We start from the raw sequence: 25,126 nt of genomic DNA on the forward strand, positions 1-25,126 counted from the left end.
GTCATTAACCAGTGTGGCACCTACATTCAAATGTAAGGTGTGCACAGAGGGAGCTTCAGATGGAGGAAATGTTGAGTTGGATCTTGGAGATGGTGTGAAGCTGGAAGGTGTGAAAACATTTTGCTACCTCGGAGACATGCTGAATGGAGAAGGTGGATCAGACTCGGCAACGGTTGCTGGAGTGAGATGTGCATGGAAGAAGTTTCGGGAACCGAGTGGCGTGCTGACGAGGAGGGGAGTGTCGTTGAGGCTGAAGGGAAAGGTGTATGCTGCATGTGTGAGAAGTGTTATGATTTATGGGAGCGAGACATGGGTAATGAATGTAGATCAGCAACGAAGGCTGGAAATGCGAATGGTTCTGTGGATGTGCGGAGTATCGTTGAGAGAGAGGAAGACAAATGATGAATTGTGAAAGATGATGGGAATAGAGCCTGCGATGGATGCTGTGAAGAGGTACAGGTTGAGATGGTTTTGTCATGTGTTGAGGAAGGATGAAAGTGACTGGTTGTGAAGAGTGATGGAAATGAATGTAGAAGGAAGTAGAGGACGGGGAAGACCGAGAAAGACTTGGCTAAAGATGGTCGAAGAAGAAATGCGGGCAAGGGGGTTAACAAAACAAGGAGAGATGCAGAAAATAGGGCAAAATGGAGAAGATTGTCATGGGGACCGCAAGGCTATCCCCCGTTCTAGCAGGGAAAATGGCCTTAAAATGCCTGTTGTTGTTGTTGTTGTATTATGATATATAATGTGTAGTATTATGATATATTGTGTGGAATGTGATATAATGTGTAGTATTATGATATAATGTGTAGTATTTTGATATAATGTGTAGTATTATGATATAATGTGTAGTATTTTGATATAATGTGTAGTATTATGATATAATGTGGAGTATTGTGATATAATGTGTAGTATTATGATATAATGTGTAGTATTTTGATATGATGTTTAGTATTATGATGTAATGTGTAGTATTTTGATATAATGTATAGTATTATGATATAATGTGTAGTATTTTGATATAATGTGTAGTATTTTGATATGATGTTTAGTATTATGATATAATGTGTAGTATTTTGATATGATGTTTAGTATTATGATATAATGTGGAGTATTGTGATATAATGTGTAGTATTATGATATAATGTGTAGTATTTTGATATGATGTTTAGTATTATGATATAATGTGTAGTATTTTGATATAATGTATAGTATTATGATATAATGTGGAGTATTGTGATATAATGTATAGTATTATGATATGATGTTTAGTATTATGATATAATGTGTAGTATTTTGATATGATGTTTAGTATTATGATATAATGTGGAGTATTGTGATATAATATGTAGTATTTTGATATGATGTTTAGTATTATGATATAATGTGTAGTATTTTGATATGATGTTTAGTATTATGATATAATGTGGAGTATTGTGATATAATGTGTAGTATTATGATATAATGTGTAGTATTTTGATATGATGTTTAGTATTACTAGGGCATGCCCGTACTATATATATATCTAAAATTATATCCCCCCCCCTCTATTTACATGAAATGGTTTGGTCCAAAGCGAACGGCTTGCGAGTACGGTGACAATCCCCCCCCCCCCCTCTATTTACATGAAATGGTTTGGTCCAAAGCGAACGGCTTGCGAGTACGGTGACAATCCCCCCCCTCTATTTACATGAAATGGTTTGGTCCAAAGCGAACGGCTTGCGGAGTTTGGTAAAGAAATCGCCATAGCGTGCACAAACGCGCAGGAAAGCGAAAGAATCGCAAATTAGTTTTAATTAGTTTTAAAACATAGTTTAACGCCAACATAGTTTGCCAACGTGAAATAAATGAATACGCTCTCAAATGTGCCGTCCGAGGCAGAGTCTGTTCGCCACGTTCGGCACACGTGATAGCTCGCTGCTCTCTGATTGGTTGAATCGTTTTTTGGACATAGCTCGGTAACTACTTCTCCGATTAATATGAAACCTTGAAAAGGCACATCCTCGGGTCCCCAGCAATATACCTGGCAAGTTTAAAGTATATCGGACCCGTGGTTGTCGAGAAACAGCGGTCACAGACATACAGAGATTAGTGGAATTATAGATAGACTAGGGCATGCCCGTACTATATATAAGCTAGGACGTGCCCGTACGTGGGTGCCCGTTCCTTGCCAAAAAAAAAAAAAAAAAAAAATTTGTGTAGGGGTGTGTGTGTGTAAACATCCTAGGGCGTGCCCGTACGTGGGTGCAAAAAAACATGCGTGCAAACAACAACAACAAAAAAAAACTTTGAAACCACGTGGCAGTAACGACCACAGAACCCCCCCCCCCCCCCTCTATTTACATGAATGGTTTGGTCCATTCGCAACGACCACAGAACCCCCCCCCTCTATTTACATGCAATGGTTTGGTCCATTCGCAACGCCAAAGCGAACGGCGAACGGCTAAATCGCCATAGCTCGGTAAGTACTTGTCCGATTAATATGAAACCTTGAAAAGGCACATCCTCGGGTCCCCAGCAATATACCTGGCAAGTTTAAAGTATATCGGACCCGTGGTTGTCGAGAAACAGCGGTCACAGACAAACACACACACACACAGACACACACACACACACACACACACACACACACACACACACACACAGAGATTAGTGGAATTATAGATAGACTAGGGCATGCCCGTACTATATATAAGCTAGGACGTGCCCGTACGTGGGTGCCCGTTCCTTGCCAAAAAAAAAAAAAAAAAAATTTGTGTAGGGGTGTGTGTGTGTAAACATCCTAGGGCGTGCCCGTACGTGGGTGCAAAAAAACATGCGTGCAAACAACAACAACAAAAAAAAACTTTGAAACCACGTGGCAGTAACGACCACAGAACCCCCCCCCTCTATTTACATGAATGGTTTGGTCCATTCGCAACGACCACAGAACCCCCCCCCTCTATTTACATGAAATGGTTTGGTCCAAAGCGAACGGCTTGCGGTGTTTGGTAAAGAAATCGCCATAGCTCGGTAAGTACTTGTCCGATTAATTTCAAACCTTGAAAAGGCACATCCTCGGGTCCCCAGCAATATACCTGGCAAGTTTCAAGTATATCGGACCGGTAGTTGTCGAGAAACAGTGGTCACAGACAAACATACACACATACAAACACACATACAAACACACATACAAACACACATACACACATACACACAGAGATTAATGGAATTATAGATAGATGATATAATGTGGAGTATTGTGATATAATGTGTAGTATTATGATATAATGTGTAGTATTTTGATATGATGTTTAGTATTATGATATAATGTGTAGTATTTTGATATGATGTTTAGTATTATGATGTAATGTGTAGTATTTTGATATAATGTATAGTATTATGATATAATGTGTAGTATTTTGATATGATGTGTAGTATTTTGATATGATGTTTAGTATTATGATATAATGTGTAGTATTTTGATATAATGTATAGTATTATGATATGATGTTTAGTATTATGATATAATGTGTCGTATTTTGATATGATGTTTAGTATTATGATATAATGTGGAGTATTGTGATATAATGTGTAGTATTATGATATAATGTGTAGTATTTTGATATGATGTTTAGTATTATGATATAATGTGGAGTATTGTGATATAATGTGTAGTATTATGATATAATGTGTAGTATTTTGATATGATGTTTAGTATTATGATATAATGTGTAGTATTTTGATATGATGTTTAGTATTATGATGTAATGTGTAGTATTTTGATATAATGTATAGTATTATGATATAATGTAGTATTATGATATAATGTGTAGTATTTTGATATGATGTTTAATCCCTGGTGTTGGGCTAGCGGCTAGGGTGCCGGCTTAGGATCCCAGGATCCTGGGTTCGAATCCCGGTCGATCGCTGAATTAACGCCAGGGGGGTTGACTCAGCCTGTCATCCTTCCGAGGTCGGCTAATTGAGTACCAGTTCACTGGTAATTCCCTATTTGTCGCTAAAGGTGGCAAAAATGGTTGGCGTCAGGAAGGGCATCCGGCCGTAAAACATTGCTTCAAAAAGGGGACCAAAAAACAAGAACAACCACGGTTCCCGAAAAAGGCCAACCCCCGCTTGCGGGGAAAAATGGCCTCTAAAGGTGGTTATTTTTTTTTAATTATATTATGATATAATGTGGAGTATTGTGATATAATGTGTAGTATTATGATATAATGTGTAGTATTTTGATATGATGTTTAGTATTATGATGTAATGTGTAGTATTTTGATATAATGTGTAGTATTATGATATAATGTGTAGTATTATGATATAATGTGTAATATTACGAGCAGAGTAAAATATGATAATCAAGATCAGTAAAACACCAGGTGAAAATGAATTAAAATTGAAGGAAATCTTGTTTGTAAACTATAACGTCACTAACGGTGGAGCGTATACCTCCGCCAGATGAACAGTTTATGTTTTGTGTCTCACTGATGGGTCGGATCTCTATCTGGAGCTGAACCAAAATCTAATCGGCTTGTTCTCGTCACCTCGCCAACTCGTCCACCAAGTTTTGTCATTATTTGTCCGCGAGTTTGTGCGACATCCTGCTCTGTATCGTTTTTGGTTTCGTCTCTCGATGCTGAAGAATCACGTTGAAATAAAAATAACCCTCATATCCGGATTTTGATCTTCACTAAAATCGAATCAATGCGTCTTTGTCACAAAGCCAACCTGTCCTCCAAGATTTATCATAATCTGTCCACAACTTTTTGAGATATCCTGTTCACAGACAAACACACACAGGGGCGAAAACCATTGTCCACCTTTGGTGATGGAGGTAAAAATGATATGTTTATCGACGTAGTGAATGAGAGGGTATGGAGGAGTTGTAACTATCATAAAATACCTTGTGTGTGGAAGAATCTACATTCACAAAAGAATCACAAAGCAGACAATGCTCTCCGTGACTTCCTGTGCACGTGTCGGACTTCCTGTGCATACGTCATCGCTACCTTTTGGGACACAGAGCACTAACCCTGACGGTTTATTTGTTTTGTCATATTCTTCACTTTCCTTACACTTGTACCAAGTGAGGCTTACACACCATGTTGTCATTATTAACGCACAGGTTGTAAACCTGGTGCGTTATAGCGTTTGCCTGGGAATTTCTGTCTCTCCAAAAGTGAAGCTCCAACAGTGTCGACAGTTTCTGTCGCTCAGATGTGTAAACAGTTTCTGTCGCTCAGATGTGTAAACATGACGTCATCAAATCTATATTTAGGCTAACCATGGGCTACCCCTTTGGCTGGTACGCGGCCGCTCGCTAGTACATAATGTGAATACATTTCGTGAAAAGTACATAATGTGAATACTAGTAGCAATTTTACAAAAACCATGGCATAATTTCAAATCTTGACCCGAGATGATAATTATGCTACATCATTATGCTGCCGGTTCTGCTGCGAACTACTTCACCATGGAAAGTACCATATGAATAATAATTTCCATGTGCCAACCTGGGCGGAATCCAAGTGGATTCACTTGACTTGTTTACACTTGTTTGCTCTCACTGTGATTCTGTAGTTCACTCCAACCTGTGGAGAGTTTATTACCTCCACCATCAAAGATGGTCGAAGGTTATGTTGTCACCTGTTTGTCTGTGAACAGGATATCTCAAAGTTGTGCACAGAATCGGATGAAATTTGGTGGAGAGGTTGTGTGTGTGCGAAGCAAGAATTGATTCGATTTTGGTGAAGATGCGAATCCGAATCTGAGAATTTTAAAAGTGATTCTTCACTATTGAGAGATGGAGCCAAAAACGACATATAGCAGGGTATCTCAAAAGGTTTTGGACAAAGCTTGGTTGAGAGATTGGGTGTGCGACAACGAAGCATCTATTCAATTTTGGTGAAGATCCGAATCTGGATCTGAGAATTTTAAAAGGGATTCTTCACTATTGAGAGATGGGGCCAAAAACGACATATAGCAGGGTACCTCAAAAGGTTTTGGACAAAACTTGGTTGAGAGGTTGGGTGTGCGACAACGAAGAATCTATTCAATTTTGGTGAAGATCCGAATCTGGATCTGAGAATTTTAAAAGGGATTCTTCACTATTGAGAGATGGGACCAAAAACGACATAGCAGGAAATCTCAAAGTTGTGGATGGTTTATGATAAAACTAGGTGGATGAGTTCAGTTGGTGACATGAACAAGGGGATTATATTTTGTTTCAGGTCCAGATCCGGATCCAGATACAAAACGTAAACTGTCCAGCCTGGCGGAGGGATGCGCTCTTCTGAGTGTCGTTCTAGTTTTAATAAAGTATTATTGTATTTTTGGCCTGACAAGATGGTCGACACTCTGCAGGTACAACCACTCTCCTCTAAGCCGTCTATCCTGAGTTTGAATCCCGACCCATTTACAAACTGTCATCCTGGTGTTTCACAGGCACGGTGATTCATCATTGTGTGTGCCATCCCTCGGATGGATGTTAAAATAGTGCTCCATTTGCCGACATAGGTTAAAGAACCTACGGTGACCTTCACAAAGAGCAGGAGAGCTTTGCTATCACCGGAACCATGGAAGAAATTCCCAAATTCCTGCCATAACTACTGCTGGCTGAGGAATAACAAAACCTCCTCCCTGCATGCCCCTGAACTATAATCCGCTTGGGCAGAACCAACATCTCTTTAACACAGAGTGGAATGTTCACATTTTAAATAAATCGGATTGGATTAAGTCTTTTGTTACTTTGTCTTGAACCACCTTTAGAGGCCATTTTTCCCCGCAGAGCAGGGGTTGGCCTTTTTGGGGCACCGTGGTCCCCTTTTTGAAGCAATGTTTTAGGGCCGGATGCGCTTCCTGCCCAACCCTGTCTTGCGACACACAGGGAATTACCAGCAAGCTGGTACTCAATTTGCCGACCTTGGAAGGATGGCAGGCTGAGTCAACCCCCCTGGCGTTATTTCAGCGATCGACCGGGATTCGAACCCAGGATCCGAGGATCCCAAGCCGGCACCCGAATCGCTAAGCAAACACTTTGTCTTATTGAATATATTAAAAATGTGAACCTTCCTTCTAAATGGTTCACATTATGTTATTGTGTTGTCAACCCTTGAACATTCTATATTCCTGGTGCAATTCTTGAAGTATTTCATCCGACATTGCAGGTCGACGAATCCCTGTCGGTCTCCATGGAGCAAGCCTCGGGCAGCAAGGATGACTCGTCACGGCCTCTTTCGGCATCTCCAGACCAGCTCACGTCTCCTCGGCTCGACGAGCAGTCCTCGGGGAGCTTGGACTGCAAAGGCCACTTGTTTCCTACTGGTCCTATGAATAGTGTTGCTGTCACGACTGTTTGCGGCACTGATGGGCACAGCATTTGCACGAACCCTAATTCGGAAAGTCCTGCAAACTATTCGCCTTTCCGGGCCGTCATTGGCCAGAATAAGATGGAAAGTGACACCTGCTTTTCTCAACTTCGAGACCGTCCCGCTGAGATGATGCAACCAGAGGACAGGCAACCAGGTACCCCGTTCGTCGGTCACCTTTTTGACCGTCCGCCAGCTCCTCCGGACCCGAAGGTTGGCATGGCGGAGCCTGGGAGGGCGGGCATGGCAGCAAGTGGACGAGATATGCATAAGAAATCCAAAGTGGAAGGGCCTGGAAGAGCGAATAAGAACCAGGCAGCTGCAGCACACCCTTCTGGAAAGGCTACACCCAAAATTACTTCAGGAAAAAAAGATAATTCTGGGAGAAAGAGCAGTGGACAAGCACGGACACCGACACCATCGAAAAAGGGCAAGCAGTATAACATTTTTGTTTTTGCACTGTTGCCTTCTCTTTCCTTTAAGTCCTTTTATTTTGAGGGGGTGGTTAAGCTAAATAATCAATAGTGACCAAAAGGTTGAAACAACAATATGTGGATGTTAAAATATATACAGCCACGTGAAAAAGTAAGTACACCCCATGTAAAGTTTTGACTTTTTCAACATATTTAAACATACAGCTATTTGATCTTCATTTCAACAATATTGATAGATAAAGGTGATATAATATAACAAATATCATGAAACATTTACCTGGTGTTGGCTGGTGTTGCTTGGCTTAGCGGTTAGGGTGCCGGTTTGGGATCCCAGGATCCTGGGTTCGAATCCCGGTCGATCGCTGAATTAACGCCAGGGGGGTTGACTCAGCCTGTCATCCTTCCGAGGTCGGCAAATTGAGTACCAGCTTGCTGGGATGAATGATCACGGTGTGTACCCCGATTTAGAATAGGTACACCGTATCCCTGCGCATCGTAAGAGGCGACCAAGGGTTGGCGTTAGGAAGGGCATCCGGCCATAAAAACATTGCCTCAAACAGGGAACCATGATTGTCATGGGACCCGCAAGGCTAACCCCTGCTCTAGCGGGGAAAATGGCCTTAAAACGATCATTCATATTCATATTCATTCATTTACATTTTGTAGTCCATTGTATAATTTAAATAAACATAAATGCAAATTTTGCATGTGGAAAAAGTAAGTACACCCCTACATTTATCACTACCTCAAATACCTAACATTAGAATCAGGTGCACCAGCTCAGGTGCAAATGATTAGAACATCGTTAAAGAGGATCTTGGAGGAACCTGTCTTATTTAAACCTCAGACATTTAGTTTGGTTTGCTCTTTGTTGTTGAAGTGTGCGGCGTCACCATGCCTAGATCAAAAGAGCTCTCCGAGACCTTCAGAAAGAAGGTTATCGATGCCTACAAGTCTGGGAAGGGATTTAAAAAGATCTCCAAACAATTTGAAATCAATCATTCGACTGTCCGGAAGATCATCTACAAGTGGAGAAGATTCCAAACAACTGCCAAATTGTTCAAGCCAAGCTGCCCCAGCAAGTTCAGCCTGAGAGCAGACCACAAGATGCTGAAAGAAGTCTCTAAGAACCCCAGAATGTCATCACGGGACCTACAGGTAGCTCTTGCCACTGTTGATGTCAAAGTGCACGAGTCTACCATTAGAAAGAGGCTGCACAAATTTGATCTACATGGGAGGTGTGCCAGGAGGAAACCTTTGCTGTCCAGAAATAACATCAGGGCAAGACTAAAGTTTGCCAATGAACACCTAGGCAAAGACAAGCACTTCTGGAACAATGTGCTCTGGACAGATGAGTCAAAGGTAGAGCTATTTGGCCACAGTACCAGAAGACATGTTTGGCGAAAACCAAAGACAGCATTTGACCACAAGAACCTGATACCAACTGTAAAGCATTGTGGTGGGAATATTATGGTTTGGGGCAGCTTTGCTGCATCAGGGCCTGGGCAGCTCACCATCATGGAATCCACTATGAATTCTTCATTGTACCAGAGGGTGCTTGAGGATGATGTGAGGCCGTCTGTCGGAAAGTTGAAGCTCAACCGAAGGTGGACCTTGCAACATGACAATGACATCATTCATCATCATGACATCATCATCAATGACTCAAACATCGCACAGCTGAAAGAATTCTGCATGGAGGAGTGGGCAAAAATTTCTCCCAGTCGATGTCAGAGACTTAGACAGTTATAAGAAACGCCTACGTGAGGTTGTTTCTGCCAAAGGGGGCAATACCAACTATTAGAGCCAAGGGTGTACTTACTTTTTCCACATGTGAAATTTGCATTTATGTTCATTTAAATTATACAATGGACTACAAAATGTAAATGTTTCATGATATTTGTTATATTATATCACCTTTATCTATCAATATTGTTGAAATGAAGATCAAATAGCTGTATGTTGAAATATGTTGAAAAAGTCAAAACTTTACATGGGGTGTACTTACGTTTTCACGTGACTGTATATACAGTCATGGCCAAAAATATTGGCACCCTTCCACTTTTTTTCAAATAACACAATTTGCTCTAAAAGAAATTGAAATTGAAAAAAGTATTTTGTCTCCACAATTCTTTATTTCACTGTTAATATTACAGAACCTTTGTTTTTGATTCAGAACTTAATAAATCCTTTTAAATCAGAAAATAAAAAGAAATGGAATTGACAAAATTATTTATGCCCGAGACTTAATATTTGTTAGCACAGACTTTGGACAAAATAACTGCAGTCAAGCGCTTCCTCCAGCCATGAATGAGGTTCCTACATCTCTCTACTGGCAGTTTGTCCCACTCTTCTTGTGCAAACTGCTCCAGTTCTCCCAGTTTTGATGGGTGCCTTCTCCCAACTGCTGTTTTCAGATCTCCACACAGGTGTTCAATGGGATTTCGATCTGGACTCATTGCTGGCCACTTCAGAACAGTCCAGCATTCCGTCTTGAACCATTCCTGGGTGCTTTTTGAAGTGTGTTTGGGGTCATTGTCCTGCTGCAAGACCCATGACCTTCGACGGAGACCCAGCTTTCTGACACTAGATTGAACATTGCACTCCAAAATGCCTTGGTAATCTCGTGATTTCATGATGCCATGGACACATTCAATGTACCCAGTGCCAGAAGCAACACAGCAACCCCAAAACATCACTGAACCTCCTCAATGTTTGACTGTAGGGAAGGTGTTCTTTTCTTTGAAGGTTTCATTTTGTTTTCTGTAAACATAGAGATGATGTGCTTTCCCAAAAAGATCTAATTTGATCTCATCTGCCCACAGGACATTCTCCCAGAAAGATTTTGCCTTGTTCAGGTGTGTTTTGGAAAACTCCAGTCAGGCTTTCTCAGCAGTGGGGTCCTCCTAGGTCACCTACCATAGAATTCCTGTTCATTGAGTTGGTGACGGATAGTGCGAGTTGAAACTGTCGTACCTTGTGTTTGAAGGTCAGCTTGAATCTGTTTGGTAGTTGATCGAGGTGCTTTCTCCACCATTCGAACAATCCTTCGCTGCAATATTCAATCAAGTTTTCTCTTGTGGCCACGTCCAGGGAGGTTGGCTACAGTGCCATGGGCCTTAAACTTCCTGCTAACATTGCGTATGGTGGACACAGGAACATCAAGGTCTCCGGAGATAGACTTGTAGCCTTGAGATTGTCCATGCTTGGCTATAATCTTGTGCCTGACCTCCTCAGACAATTCTCTGGTTTTCTTTATTTTCTCCATGCTCTTTGCGGTACACAGAGTGACACAAAACAGCAGAATGACTCCTTTTCTCTATTCAAACTGGTTGAATGAATGATTTTTATATCGCCGGCACCTGCAACTCACCACAGGTGAGTTCAATTCCAAAGTAAAGGAATCACCTGTTTGAAAACTTATTATTTCTAACAACTTCTAAAAGGTGCCAATAATATTGTCCGGCCCATTTTAGGATGATTCCTGTGTGGAATAAGCTAAGATTTAGTAATTTTTCAGCTTTTTTTGTTTTTCTCCACTGCAAACCAAAGAAATACAAATGTGGAAACCAAAGGATTACTTAATTTCAACAATTTTGTGGAAGAAATGGTGCATTATTTGAAAAAAGTGCAAGGGTGCCAATATTTTTGTAGTATGTCCAAAAAGTTTGAAAAATAACGTTTAGCGATTGATACACGTCAAAAATGCAAACATGCCATTTTTCATCTGCTTCATACTCCCAACCACATAACTCAACATGAGACTTTGTTACAGGGTTGAAATCACCAGGTGGAAACTGTACCGCCAGAGGATCTCCAGCACCCGTCTCCTACTTGGACCTGGCATACGTGCCGGGGCATGGTGGTCCAGGCCGAGTTGATACGAGGTTCTTCCATCGAGTGCGAGCCGCTCACTATGTACTGAGCGCAAACGACGACAGTCGCAGTGAGCCGAGCAGAGTCACTCTAGATGCTCTTCTCGCTGCCATCGCATCTTGGGAAACTCCCATGCAGGTGAGATCGGTGTATAGACCAAAAATGAAAAGTTTCCTACTTTGGTATTCTGCTGGAATATATTTTCCTGGCTTTTCTCGAGCATGTTTGAGTACTGTAGTAATTTGAATAAACAAAAGCCACTGGTGGAAACACCAATACTAACCGGGTTTTGCGTCTGCAGGTAACCCTTATACCTACGTACGACACGCCAGAACTTCGCTCGTGGTATCAAGAGACCAGCAGGGAACAACAAAGGCTGGGTCTTACTCTCCTGGCAAGCAGTAGCACTGTGGTCACCCAAGGTGGTTCATTTCCAGCTTGCAAGATTGAGTTTTGAGTCCAAGGTAGAGTCTGCTAAACGATTCATGCTGAAGAAGTTGAGCGTCTCTGTGGGCAACTTCGGTCCTCTGTGTATAATGGTCTCTTTCCATACCTTCCGAATGGTGCGGGTCTACATACCCATTGGGTATATGCACGTATACATTACATCACAGCAAGCTCATGTAACACACATATTACATCACAGTGCGATGGCCTTTAAAAGCACAGTGACGATAACGCAGATGGTCATTTGAAGGATTTATAAAACATAAAAATACATCGCTCAATATTTTGCACAGTTGGTAATCCACGTTTGTGTTTGTACCTGTCGTGTGATTGTTGAACCTCGGCTATGCCGGCTCCAGCTTGTGGCTCTGGTTTAGGTGATTAGTGTGGCCTTGCATTTGACAAAGACAATAACCTCAACTTCCATTGTTTGTGGTGACAACAGGAAAGCTAACAAAGATGGAGAGTATCATGAGAAACCTGTTGAGTTTAATATGTGGCCTGGTGTTGACATTTTGTATCTCGAACATGACACACCTGTATCAAGCAAGACCAAATTTATCCAGGAAGCATACGTGCATGTGCGGAACTTAAATATGAAACGCAGGACGTAAGAAACGAAGTCTTTCGCTTAAATTTCAACGATAAATTTCAAAGATTTTTTATGAAATAAGTTTTGAAGACATGAGTTTCCTGAGATGCAAATCCATCAAGTCCAATTATTTCACACTTAACATTTGAACCTCAAGATAACTTTGGTTTATAGATTGAGGCTTTAGATTCAAACACTCAAAATATTTTATTACTCATGTAACACACACACAATTTTATTACTCATGTAATACACACACGTTTATTACTCATGTAACACACACACACACTCGCACACTTTTATTACTCATGTAACACACACTTTTATTACTCATTTAATACACACTTTTATTACTCATGTAACACACACTTTTATTACTCATGTAACACACACTTTTATTACTCATTTAATACACACTTTTATTACTCATGTAACACACACACACACACACACACACACACACACACACACACACGTAACATGTATTCTCAACAGTCTTTTAGAAATGATCTTCAAACAGATTCAGTAAAATTCTCGAATCAACTCAAGTCCAGTAATGTGCACGGCTGCAATTCCAACTTTCAGAAATTGTGTTAACGGATATATTGTGCGAAGACGGATCAATATTTTTTTTTATTTTTTTTTTTTTACTGGTAAGGGCAAAATTATAGGCAAAATATTGTACTTTATTCAAGGTCCCTCATTGTTGTTAACAATAATTACTTCAATAGATAATGACTTTTGAGAGGGAGGGAAACTGTTAATCACATGAATAAACGAGAACATCACACAGTAGAGAGCATACCTCCATCAGGACCAACTAGAAAAGTCACTCAGTCGAGAGAATACCTCCATCAGGACCAACGAGAAAAGTCACTCAGTAGAGAGAATACCTCCACCAGGACCAACGAGAAAAGTCACTCAGTAGAGAGAATACCTCCACCAGGACCAACTAGAATGTCACTCAGCAGAGAGAATACCTCCACCAGGACCAACTAGAATGTCACTCAGTCGAGAGAATACCTCCACCAGGACCAACTAGAATGTCACTCAGTAGAGAGAATACCTCCACCAGGACCAACTAGAATGTCACTCAGTAGAGAGAATACCTCCACCAGGACCAACTAGAATGTCACTCAGTAGAGAGCATACCTCCACCAGGACCAGCTAGAAAAGTCACTCAGTAGAGAGAATACCTCCACCAGGACCAACTAGAATGTCACTCAGTAGAGAGAATACCTCCACCAGGACCAACTAGAATGTCACTCAGTAGAGAGAATACCTCCACCAGGACCAACTAGAATGTCACTCAGTAGAGAGAATACCTCCACCAGGACCAGCTAGAAAAGTCACTCAGTAGAGAGAATACCTCCACCAGGACCAACTAGAATGTCACTCAGTCGAGAGAATACCTCCACCAGGACCAACTAGAATGTCACTCAGTAGAGAGAATACCTCCACCAGGACCAACTAGAATGTCACTCAGTAGAGAGAATACCTCCACCAGGACCAACTAGAATGTCACTCAGTCGAGAGCATACCTCCACCAGGACCAGCTAGAAAAGTCACTCAGTAGAGAGAATACCTCCACCAGGACCAACTAGAATGTCACTCAGTAGAGAGAATACCTCCACCAGGACCAACTAGAATGTCACTCAGTAGAGAGAATACCTCCACCAGGACCAACTAGAATGTCACTCAGTAAAGAGAATACCTCCACCAGGACCAGCTAGAAAAGTCACTCAGTAGAGAGAATACCTCCACCAGGACCAACTAGAATGTCACTCAGTAGAGAGAATACCTCCACCAGGACCAACTAGAAAGTCACTCAGTAGAGAGAATACCTCCACCAGGACCAACTAGAATGTCACTCAGTAGAGAGAATACCTCCACCAGGACCAACTAGAATGTCACTCAGTAGAGAGAATACCTCCACCAGGACCAACTAGAATGTCACTCAGTAGAGAGAATACCTCCACCAGGACCAACTAGAATGTCACTCAGTAGAGAGCATACCTCCACCAGGACCAGCTAGAAAAGTCACTCAGTAGAGAGAATACCTCGACCAGGACCAACTAGAGCGTCACTCGGTAGAGACCTCCACCAGGACCAACTAGAATGTCACTCAGTAGAGAGCATACCTCCACCTGGACCAACCAGAACGGCACTCAGTAGAGAGCATACCTCCACCAGGACCAACGAGAACGTCACGCGGTAGAGACCTCCACCAGGACCAACTAGAATGTCACTCAGTAGAGAGCATACCTCCACCTGGACCAACTAGAGCGTCACTCGGTAGCGTCCTCCTTTCACCATGATCGGGTTGTATTATTTCCAAGGACAGCTGACACTGTTTGACGAAGGTGGCACACATTATTTGTTCATTTCGTTTGTTATGTCAGGTCAAGGAAACATTTAAGAGTTTTATGTTTTTGTTTTAAGTGAATCATTGTTGCTCGATCTGAAATTTCCATTCGTCATTCCATTGGATTATTGTAAACATCAAACGGGTTTTTGGTGAGGTTTGTCACCACCGAGCATCGTCTGAGAACGATAAATATATTTAGGACTTGGAACCGGCGCTACACTCGTGTGAAGATGCAAACCTATAAAAACTAGTCTGTTGATGACGAACATCATTTATAGCCATGCGATACATACATATAAAACAGTCAGAGGTGAAAAAAGTGGAAATATCAAACAATGCAATTAATTGTGGATTTTTAAATGAGGATCAAAAGCCTGTCGTGAAGTTGCCCCACACACACACACAACACACGACACATGCACACGACACACGACTTAGTCAAGACACACACACCCAGTGGGGGATGTGACGTCAATTCCTGGGGAACTCTGGGTAGTCACAACAATGGCTCTGCCTTTTTCCACCGCACCTAGCAGGGCATTTCCAAAGGGCAAATTTCCTCCTCTCAACGGATGCCAACCTACGGGGATTGTCCGTGCTTTTATCGTTTTAACGACTGAATGCCAAGCGAGAAAGTTGCACGTAACATTTTAAAGTCTTCGTTATGACTCGGCCCGAGTTTGAACCGCTGACTCGTCATGACTCGGCCCGAGTTTGAACCGCTGACTCGTCATGACTCGGCCTGAGTTTGAACCGCTGGCTCGTCATGACCCGGCCTGAGTTTGAACCGCTGGCTCGTAATGACTCGGCCCGAGTTTGAACCGCTGGCTCGTAATGACTCGGCCCGAGTTTGAACCGCTGACTCGTCATGACTCAGCCCAAGTTTGAACCGCTGACTCGTCATGACTCGGCCCGAGTTTGAACCGCTGGCTCGTAATGACTCGGCCTGAGTTTGAACCGCTGACTCGTCATGACTCGGCCCGAGTTTGAACCGCTGGCTCGTAATGACTCGGCCTGAGTTTGAACCGCTGGCTCGTAATGACTCGGCCCAAGTTTGAACCGCTGACTCGTCATGACTCGGCCCGAGTTTGAACCGCTGGCTCGTAATGACTCGGCCTGAGTTTGAACCGCTGACTCGTCATGACCCGGCCTGAGTTTGAACCGCTGACTCGTCATGACTCGGCCCGAGTTTGAACCGCTGACTCGTTATGACTCAGCCCAAGTTTGAACCGCTGACTCGTCATGACCCGGCCTGAGTTTGAACCGCTGGCTCGTAATGACTCGGCCCGAGTTTGAACCGCTGGCTCGTAATGACTCGGCCCGAGTTTGAACCGCTGGCTCGTAATGACTCAGCCCAAGTTTGAACCGCTGACTCGTCATGACTCAGCCCAAGTTTGAACCGCTGACTCGTCATGACTCGGCCCGAGTTTGAACCGCTGGCTCGTAATGACTCGGCCTGAGTTTGAACCGCTGACTCGTCATGACTCGGCCCGAGTTTGAACCGCTGGCTCGTAATGACTCGGCCTGAGTTTGAACCGCTGGCTCGTAATGACTCGGCCCAAGTTTGAACCGCTGACTCGTCATGACTCGGCCCGAGTTTGAACCGCTGGCTCGTAATGACTCGGCCTGAGTTTGAACCGCTGACTCGTCATGACCCGGCCTGAGTTTGAACCGCTGACTCGTCATGACTCGGCCCAAGTTTGAACCGCTGACTCGTCATGACTCGGCCCAAGTTTGAACCGCTAATTCGTCATGACTAGACCCGAGTTTGAACCGCTGACTCGTCATGACTCAGCCCAAGTTTGAACCGCTAATTCGTCATGACTAGACCCAAGTTTGAACCGCTGACTCGTCATGACTCGGCCCAAGTTTGACCGCTAATTCGTCATGACTAGACCCGAGTTTGAACCGCTAATTCGTCATGACTAGACCCGAGTTTGAACCGCTGACTCGTCATGACTCGGCCCAAGTTTGAACCGCTGACTCGTCATGACTCAGCCCAAGTTTGAACCGCTAATTCGTCATGACTAGACCCAAGTTTGAACCGCTGACTCGTCATGACTCGGCCCAAGTTTGAACCGCTAATTCGTCATGACTAGACCCGAGTTTGAACCGCTAATTCGTCATGACTAGACCCGAGTTTGAACCGCTGACTCGTCATGACTCGGCCCAAGTTTGAACCGCTGACTCGTCATGACTCGGCCTGAGTTTGAACCGCTGACTCGTCATGACCCAGCCCGAGTTTGAACCGCTGACTCGTTATGACTCAGCCCGAGTTTGAACCGCTGACTCGTTATGACTCAGCCCAAGTTTGAACCAATGACTCGTTATGACTCGGCTGGAGTTTGAACCGCTGACTCATTATGACTCAGCCAGAGTTTGAACTTCTGACCTTCCAGACTCGGAGCGGACGCTCAAACTATTACACCGCCGAGTTTGATTTTGTGAGCAAAACCAAACTGGATTACCAAATTTTCCACAACAAACACCCCTGCGTGGACATTGAGAGTCTGCCCAAGATCATGGAGGAGAGACAACAATGCACAGGTTCGAGAATTCTCGTTCAGTCTCTGCACCAATGAGTGTTTTAGTTCGAGTGGAAAGTTTCATGGGAGGGTTTTGGGTCTGATAGGAAGTGAAGTCATCTGACAGGTACAACGTAGGCACATTCTGTTATAGATTTCGGAGTTCATTTGTGAGTCCGCAGAGTGCCGACACTGAAATTCTGAAAACTGAACAAATTTTTGGGAGTTGAGCTTCCAGTTCTGAAACTATGGACGTTGCGTTAACTGCAGTGAATTGGTGTAGTGTTCCTGATATGCCATGATTTTACACCTTTGTGGAGAATGAACTATTGATGAAAAGAGCATAAACTGGTACTGGTACCACTATAGAAAGGAAAGTGTAAAGTTTTGTTGCATGTTCAGATCACAAATCCGATTAACCATAGTACGTATCTGTTTGCACATGTCTAACTTTTCCCAAAGTATCCTGGATGGTACGAGTGCATGGCAGGTGTATTCTCGTATCGCCTTTTTCAGTAAATGTTGATGTCACAATTCCACAAGGAATGTCTGAAGCATTTCCAAGTATCCATTCCCATTGATATAACCATAAAAAAAATGAAGGGCCCGGTCTTCTTTTTGTTTTTTGGTATCCAGCCTGTGCTGGTGTTGCTAAGCCTGGTGTTGGGGTGCCGGCTTGGGATCCTAGGATCCTGGGTTCGAATCCTGGTCGATCGCTGAATTAACACCAGGTGGGTTGACTTGTCATCCTTCCGAGGTCGGCAAATTGAGTACCAGTTCACTGGTAATTCCCTGTGTGTCGCATGAGGCGACTAACAAGGTTGGTGGCAGGAAGGGCATCCGGCCATAAAACATTGCTTCAAAAAGGGGACCACAGTGCCCCAAAAAGGCCAACCCCTGCTCTGTGGGGAAAAATGGCCTCTAAAGGTGGTTCTATCCAGCCTGTGGTGACAGGTAGCAACATTTGCTGAGGGTACAGCTGTGCCGCTGATGCACTGCTTCCTGTGGGTTAGAGCAGGAATTTGGTCACGGGAGCCGGAGATTAGCTCACCTAATCTTCATCAAGGGTTTGGGATCTTTAACGTCCACCAACTAATGTCGACAAAGGACGGCCGGCTTAACGTCCATCTGGAGGACGGCACACTCATTGATGTCTCACCTTTCCATGCAAAGGTCCAGGATGTCTGTTTATGGATCCGAAACCAGGCGAGACAGCTCAGGTGAGTGCACGTACCTCCAGGCCATCTTGCCAGCCCGTAGTGGGAACGTGATTGAACCAAAACTTCAGACTTTTCTCTAAACAGGAACAAGTAATGTGTGTCATTAATATTTCATTGTTGGTAAATGTGTAAATTCATGGCTTTTCATCCAGAACGACCTGTAGTTGGTTTCCTTTGATATATCACTTGGAAGACGTTTGCCAAATTTATTTACACAATATGTGTAAAAGAAGAACAACAAAGCAAAACTTCCAGGAAAAATGACAAAAGCCTCGACATCTTTATGCAGAAGGAAATCCCTGACAATCTGGGCTGAATGCACTTTAATCGAGGATAATGGGATTTTTAAAAAGCTTCTACATAAATACAATCCACATATTGTCAACGATTGATAAAGAAAAAGGAACATTCTTCAAAAAGCCACAAAATTGCATATCGAAGACAACAAAACATGCATATCTAAGACAGACGACAGTTAAAATATTCCAGCTGTTCCCAACGGCTCTGCAGTCGTATTGAGTGAAAATGTAACAGCCTTTGCATAGCGCCTCACGGAATTGGGAAACAAAACTATTTTGAGGTCAAAGGTCAACTCAAGGTGAAACTTCTAAAATCATCACTTTTCATCCTATTAATCCGAGCTTTGATCAAGATCGTCAATTAAAATCTTGATGAAATGGACAATTTCCTGCATCAATGGAAACCTTTTTTGGGGTTGGGGGTGGGGGGGGATTGGGGGTGGTTTTTGCAAGTATCGTGCTCTGCATGACGTCTTCTTGTTTTATTTTGTTTGTTTTTTGTATACAGTCGAGGCTCATGTAAGAGCTAACACATTACACATGAGAACAGGCACAGCCCCACAAAACATACAATAAATAAAGGGAGCGGGAGACAAGAGGGGGAGAGAGAGGAAAACATACAAGCTCAACAACAGAGGAGAACAGGGACGTCGGTAGATCTGTGGAAGAGAGAGGGCATGTGGGGAAGGGGTACATGGTATACAACAAATTCACACAACTAGGAATTTCAGGAAAGAAGTTGGAGATTGAAAGAGGTCGATTTGCAGTGTTTTAACTGGGGTAGAAAAGATCAAGGTTTTGGATGGGGGAAGATAAGAGATGGTGGTGAACAGCTGTTTTAAAGACCTGGAGGGAGGAGTGGGATTGAAGAGAGTGAGGGAGTTTGTTCCAGAGGTGGGAGAAAAGAGGAATGAAGGAGTGAAGCAGTTTAACCATAAGAGGGTTTCACCATAGGTGTGAGGCAGGAGCACCAGCCCAGAGGGGAGAGCAGTATTCCATTGAGCTGCGGATGAAAGCCTTGTATGTGGTGAGGCGATATAAAGTTAAAAAAAAGAAAATCTTCACAAACTCTTACTTTCTATAATCCCTTCGTTTATGGTGAAGAATTTCCAGGTTGTTTAGCCAGACGAACAGAGCAGAACCGATCCGTGCATTTTTATAAGGAAGCGGGTTGTCCAGGTGCTGTGCCCATCTCTCCATCAAATCTTCCATCGCATCGCCCGGCATGAAACTTATCAAATACTCTCTGACTGTCCCACGTGGTGAATTGTCAATCTGTAGCAAACTGTCACCGCGGTGCCACGTGGTGAGAATACACAAAATACGATAATATTGTGCTTGTTTGACACAAGGCGACGACACAACAACCAGTGCTTCTTGAAACTGCGCCGCTCCCTGCCTGCTGCGGGAATCATTTTGATTGTGCATTTGATGTTGCCTTCTGAATGTCTCCCTATGGTGACAAAGTGTTTTATTTTTGATGACAAATGCTGCTTACCTTGCATATGAATGAGGAAATATATAAAGGTAATAAAACCAGTGTGGTGCACCGAAGGTGTTGTGGAGACTGAGTGAACTGGCAGACTTTTCTTCTTTAAGGGCAGTTGCTCAGTGGGGATATCGGCGGTGCAGCAGGATTTGAAAGTGAAACGTTGAACCTTTGCACCGTGTGTGCGTAAGGACGTGTTTCATGGATTTCCGGGATGTCACTCGAGTGTCTTGCCTTTGCTCGCGATGAGGACCAGGTTTCGAGGAGAGAGTAATGGGTTGAACACTGGCACAAGGACATTGTCCAAACCTGCAGAGTACGATACAACAGAGTGGGCATGGTTTGTCAAACCTGAATCTTCAGAGAATTACAAAAACAAAAGGACCAGTTAGTTGTGTGAACATTCATGAACATGGGCCGGGGGACGTCTCGGAGGTCGCGGACTCACCTTTGAGGTCTATGGTCTCGGTTTGATTTTCACCTCGACTATAATCTGTCATTCATGTAGGGCGGGTGTTGTACTAACGAGTATGTTGTCCATTAAAGGAAATGTTAAACTGCCTGCCCATCTGTTAGCATTCGCTTGTGGATGTTAAATATCCCACTGTGCCTTTGGGGAAAACAACGACATTGTGTGCAGGTATGAAAGCCAAATGATAAATTGTAGCCACAATAAATTGGGCCCCGTATCAGTGATATCGTAATGTCCCCCAAAAATCATTCGACCATGAGAAGTGTGGGATACGCTCGCGTGATTTGGGAGCACGATGAAAAAAAAAATCATGAACGAGCCAAAAGGAGAATAGAGAAAACTGTGCTCTACCTTGTTCGTGCAGCCACAATGACCGATCAAGCAACAACAGGCTTTCCGCAGGAGGGGCAAGAAGCAGGCAGAGGGCAAAGAACGCTGCCACTCTGCCACCTTCCTGCGCTGCTGCCTTTGCTGCGTCCCCCACACACCACCGTTCGTCCCCCGTCTCGCTTCCTTCTGTGGACGCTTCCAATCCGTCCGCTTTGCCAGGCTGCAGCCTCCTCAGCACCTCCTCTGCATATCTACAGCAGATGGAAAAAGCTTCATCTTCACCAGTCTCAAAGTTAATTTTGATTACAGTGCCAGACATCATGGAAAAGTCAAAAGATCGATACAAGGTGAGTAAGAATAAAACAAGAAAAATCAGGGCCAACATGACATTGTATGAAATGAAAGCAAACAAGAGGGAAAATTGCTTTGACATACATGTCCCCTACCGGTCCCAATATTTTGCAAATTAAAGCCATAAAGCCTTTATTTAGCAGGGAATGCCCAATCTGCATCACATAATAGTCCATAGATCATGAAGTGCTGGAATCTAGCATGGGAAGGCTTTGTTGTCCCCCGTCGCACCGCGGAGCGAAAGGGGGACTATGGTTTTCCCCTGCGTGCGTGCGGGCGTGCGTGCGTAAGCGAAGGACCGCATTCGAATTTGGTGTGTGGGTGCAACCCACGTCAAAATCCAAGATGGCTGCCGCCATGTATGTCTGAACCTTGTGAGCTGAATATCTTGAAATATAAGCGAAGTACCAACTTCTAATCTGGTGTGTGTGGGTGTATCGAGGCATAAGGAAGAACGCTATTGAAAATTGGGTCGCCACGTCAAAATCCAAGATGGCCGCCTTGCGTCTTCCACTTTGTCAACTCGCATCACTTCACCGACGGGGGACCGAGGCATAACGCTTGTTTTGCATGGAATGCCCAATCTGCATCACATAATAGGCCATAGATCATGAAGTGCTGGAATCTAGCATGGGAAGGCTTTGTCAAACAGGGAATGCCCAGTCTGCATCACATAATAGTCCATAGATCATGAAGTGCTGGAATATAGCATGGGAAGGCTTTGTTTAGCATGGAATGCCCAATCTGCATCATATGATAGTCCGCAGATCATGAAGTGCTGGAATATAGCATGGGAAGGCTTTGTTTAGCATGGAATGCCCAATCTGCATCATATGATAGTCCGCAGATCATGAAGTGCTGGAATATAGCATGGGAAGGCTTTGTTTAGCATGGAATGCCCAGTCTGCATCACATAATAGTCCATAGATCATGAAGTGCTGGAATATAGCATGGGAAGGCTTTGTTTAGCATGGAATGCCCAATCTGCATCATATGATAGTCCGCAGATCATGAAGTGCTGGAATATAGCATGGGAAGGCTTTGTTTAGCATGGAATGCCCAATCTGCATCATATGATAGTCCGCAGATCATGAAGTGCTGGAATATAGCATGGGAAGGCTTTGTCTAACAGGGATGCCCAGTCTGCATCACATAATAGTCCACAGATCATGAAGTGCTGGAATATAGCATGGGAAGGCTTTGTCTAACATGGAATGCCCAGTCTGCAGGGGAGGTGGGAGAGGTATAACACGTATGGACACTGCAAGGACTTCCAGGAAAGAAGTTGGAATTTCAAAAAAGTGGATCTGGAGTGAATTAGCAGGGGTAGAAAAGATCAAGGTTTTGGATGGGGGTTTTAGTAAGCTGTTTTAAAGACCTGGAGGGAGGAGTGGGATTGAAGGGAGTGGGGGGGTTTGTTCCAGAGGTGGGAGTAAAGGGGAATGAAAGAATGAAGGTGAGCAGAGAGCCTAGATTTTGGTAGTTTAACCATAAGAGGGTTGCTGGCAGATCTTGTGCGACCTGCAGGAATATTTAGGGGACATTGCACAGAGAGAGCTGGGGGAGCAAGGCCGGAGAGGAGTCGGTAGAAAACAAAGACCACCAACCTGACTGCGGTGAGTGAGTGAAAGGCCCTCGGAGTTAGCTTTATCGCGGGAGATTCCAATGATTCTGAAAGCTTTGGTTTCAACAGCGTGAAGCCGAGCTAGGTATGAGGCAGGAGCACCGGCCCAGAGGGGAGAACAGTATTCCATTGAGCTGCGGATGAAAGCCTTGTATGTGGTGAGGAGCTCAGGTGTGCCAAGGAAGGACTTCGCACGACGGAGGATGCCCAGTCGGCGACTGGCTTTGGAGGCCAGCTTGGAAATGTGGTTTTCTCAGGAAAGATCATGGCAGATAGTGAGACCCAAAAGCTTGAGCGACAGAACTTCTTGGTTGAGAAAGTAGATGCGAGGGTTGTCCAGTCGGTCCTTTCGGAGAGACATAGTAAGAGTGTGAGATTTGTCAGGATTGAAAGACATGTTCCACTTGTTTGACCAGTTTGTGATTTTGTCCAGGTCTGCAGAGAGTGAGGAGGCTGCAGACTGCCAATCTGAGGGATGAGGAATGGAGCGGCAGATAGTGGAGTCATCAGCAAAGAGATAGAAAGGATTTTCCAGAGAGTCGGAGAGATCATTGATGAAGACCAGAAAAAGCACATGGCCCAGAACACTACCTTGGGGAACTCCAGCCAGAACAGGAAGGGGTCATGAGAGAAATCCATTCAGGGCCACACGTTGACTGCGACCAGAGAGGAAGTCCGCAAGCCATGCGTGGAGATTTCCATGGATACCATAGGAGGAGAGTTTGGTGAGCAGAGCGGGGTGCCAGATCGTATCGAAGTCTTGTGATATGTCAAGGGAGACGGCTCTGATTTCCTGTTTGGCATTGAGGACCTCCATCCTTTGTTGAGACAGCATAAGCAGCATGTCCAGCGTAGAGTGACCTGGTCTGAAACCAAATTGATGATCAGAGATCAAGCCATTGGAGAAGAGGAAAGATTTGATATCCAAAGCAATGATGGATTCCATGATTTTGCTGATAATTGGGAGCAGCTGATTGGTCTGAAGTTGCAAGGATCTGTTTTTGCACCTTTTTTGTGTAAAGTGGTGATGTTTGCTGATTTCCAAGATGCTGGCAGATGACCTTGAACAAAAGAGAGTGTGAAAAGAACAGAGAGAGGGTGAGATAGAGCAGAACAGCAGGATTTTAGGACCCGTGGGCTGATGCCGTCTGGTGCAGTTGCAGAATCAGAGTCGGGGTTTGATAGAAACTTCTCCACCTTGTCAGGAGAGAAGGACACAGAGTCCAGGAGCAGTTGGGTTCGACTGGGTAAGGTGGGAACAGAGAGAGATGGGTTTGGGCCACAAGATTTTGAGGCAAACACAGAGTTGAGGCATTCGGCTTTGTCACGTGTGGTGTCAACTGTGTAGCCATTTGAGGTGAAGGAGGGGATGGAGGGGGAACAAACACCAGAAACGGATTTGACCAGACGCCACCAGGATTTGGAGGAAGGAGACAGGTTTGAGAGTTCATTCTTGAGTGTGGAGAGATAGTGCTTCCTGGCACTCCTGAGGGTAGACACACACTTGTTCCGAGCTTGGTGGAAGGAACTGAGATTGCCTTCAGTTGGATTAGCCTTCCAAGAGGCAAAGGCAAGTTGTTTCAGGGCAACTGCCTCACCACAAGATTCCGTGTACCATGAACGGGAGGAAGGGTAAGACAACTGAAGACGAGATGGGATAAATCTGTGCATGAGAGAGAGCAGTTTGCTTTGGAAGAATTCCCAGGAAGAATTGATGTCAGAGGCAGTAGAGATGGGAGAC

General features: G+C 43.9%; 2 protein-coding genes across 5 annotated transcripts in view; one reads left to right on the top strand and one right to left on the bottom strand.

Annotated features, from left to right (window-relative positions):
• The window catches only part of LOC137434567 (uncharacterized), a 50,095-nt gene extending 29,422 nt beyond the window's left edge, over positions 1–20,673 (top strand). For both annotated transcript variants that reach the window (XM_068127715.2, XM_068127714.2), the window contains 3 exons: positions 7,158–7,788; positions 11,568–11,806; positions 11,970–20,673. In XM_068127715.2, coding sequence (XP_067983816.2) covers positions 7,158–7,788; positions 11,568–11,806; positions 11,970–12,125 — 1,026 coding nt within the window. In that variant the 3' untranslated portion in view covers positions 12,126–20,673. The remainder of the gene's footprint in view (positions 1–7,157; positions 7,789–11,567; positions 11,807–11,969) is intronic.
• The window catches only part of METTL25B (methyltransferase like 25B), a 40,046-nt gene continuing 33,932 nt past the window's right edge, over positions 19,013–25,126 (bottom strand). For all 3 annotated transcript variants that reach the window (XM_068127718.2, XM_068127719.2, XM_068127717.2), the window contains 2 exons: positions 21,432–21,661; positions 19,013–20,917 (listed from right to left, as the gene is read on the bottom strand). In XM_068127718.2, the coding sequence (XP_067983819.2) occupies positions 20,826–20,917; positions 21,432–21,661 (322 nt within the window). In that variant the 3' untranslated portion in view covers positions 19,013–20,825. The remainder of the gene's footprint in view (positions 20,918–21,431; positions 21,662–25,126) is intronic.

The sequence above is a fragment of the Myxine glutinosa genome, chromosome 10, assembly GCF_964187855.1.
Source record: "Myxine glutinosa chromosome 10, kmMyxGlut1.1, whole genome shotgun sequence".
In the NCBI taxonomy this organism is placed as follows: Eukaryota; Metazoa; Chordata; class Myxini; order Myxiniformes; family Myxinidae; genus Myxine; species Myxine glutinosa.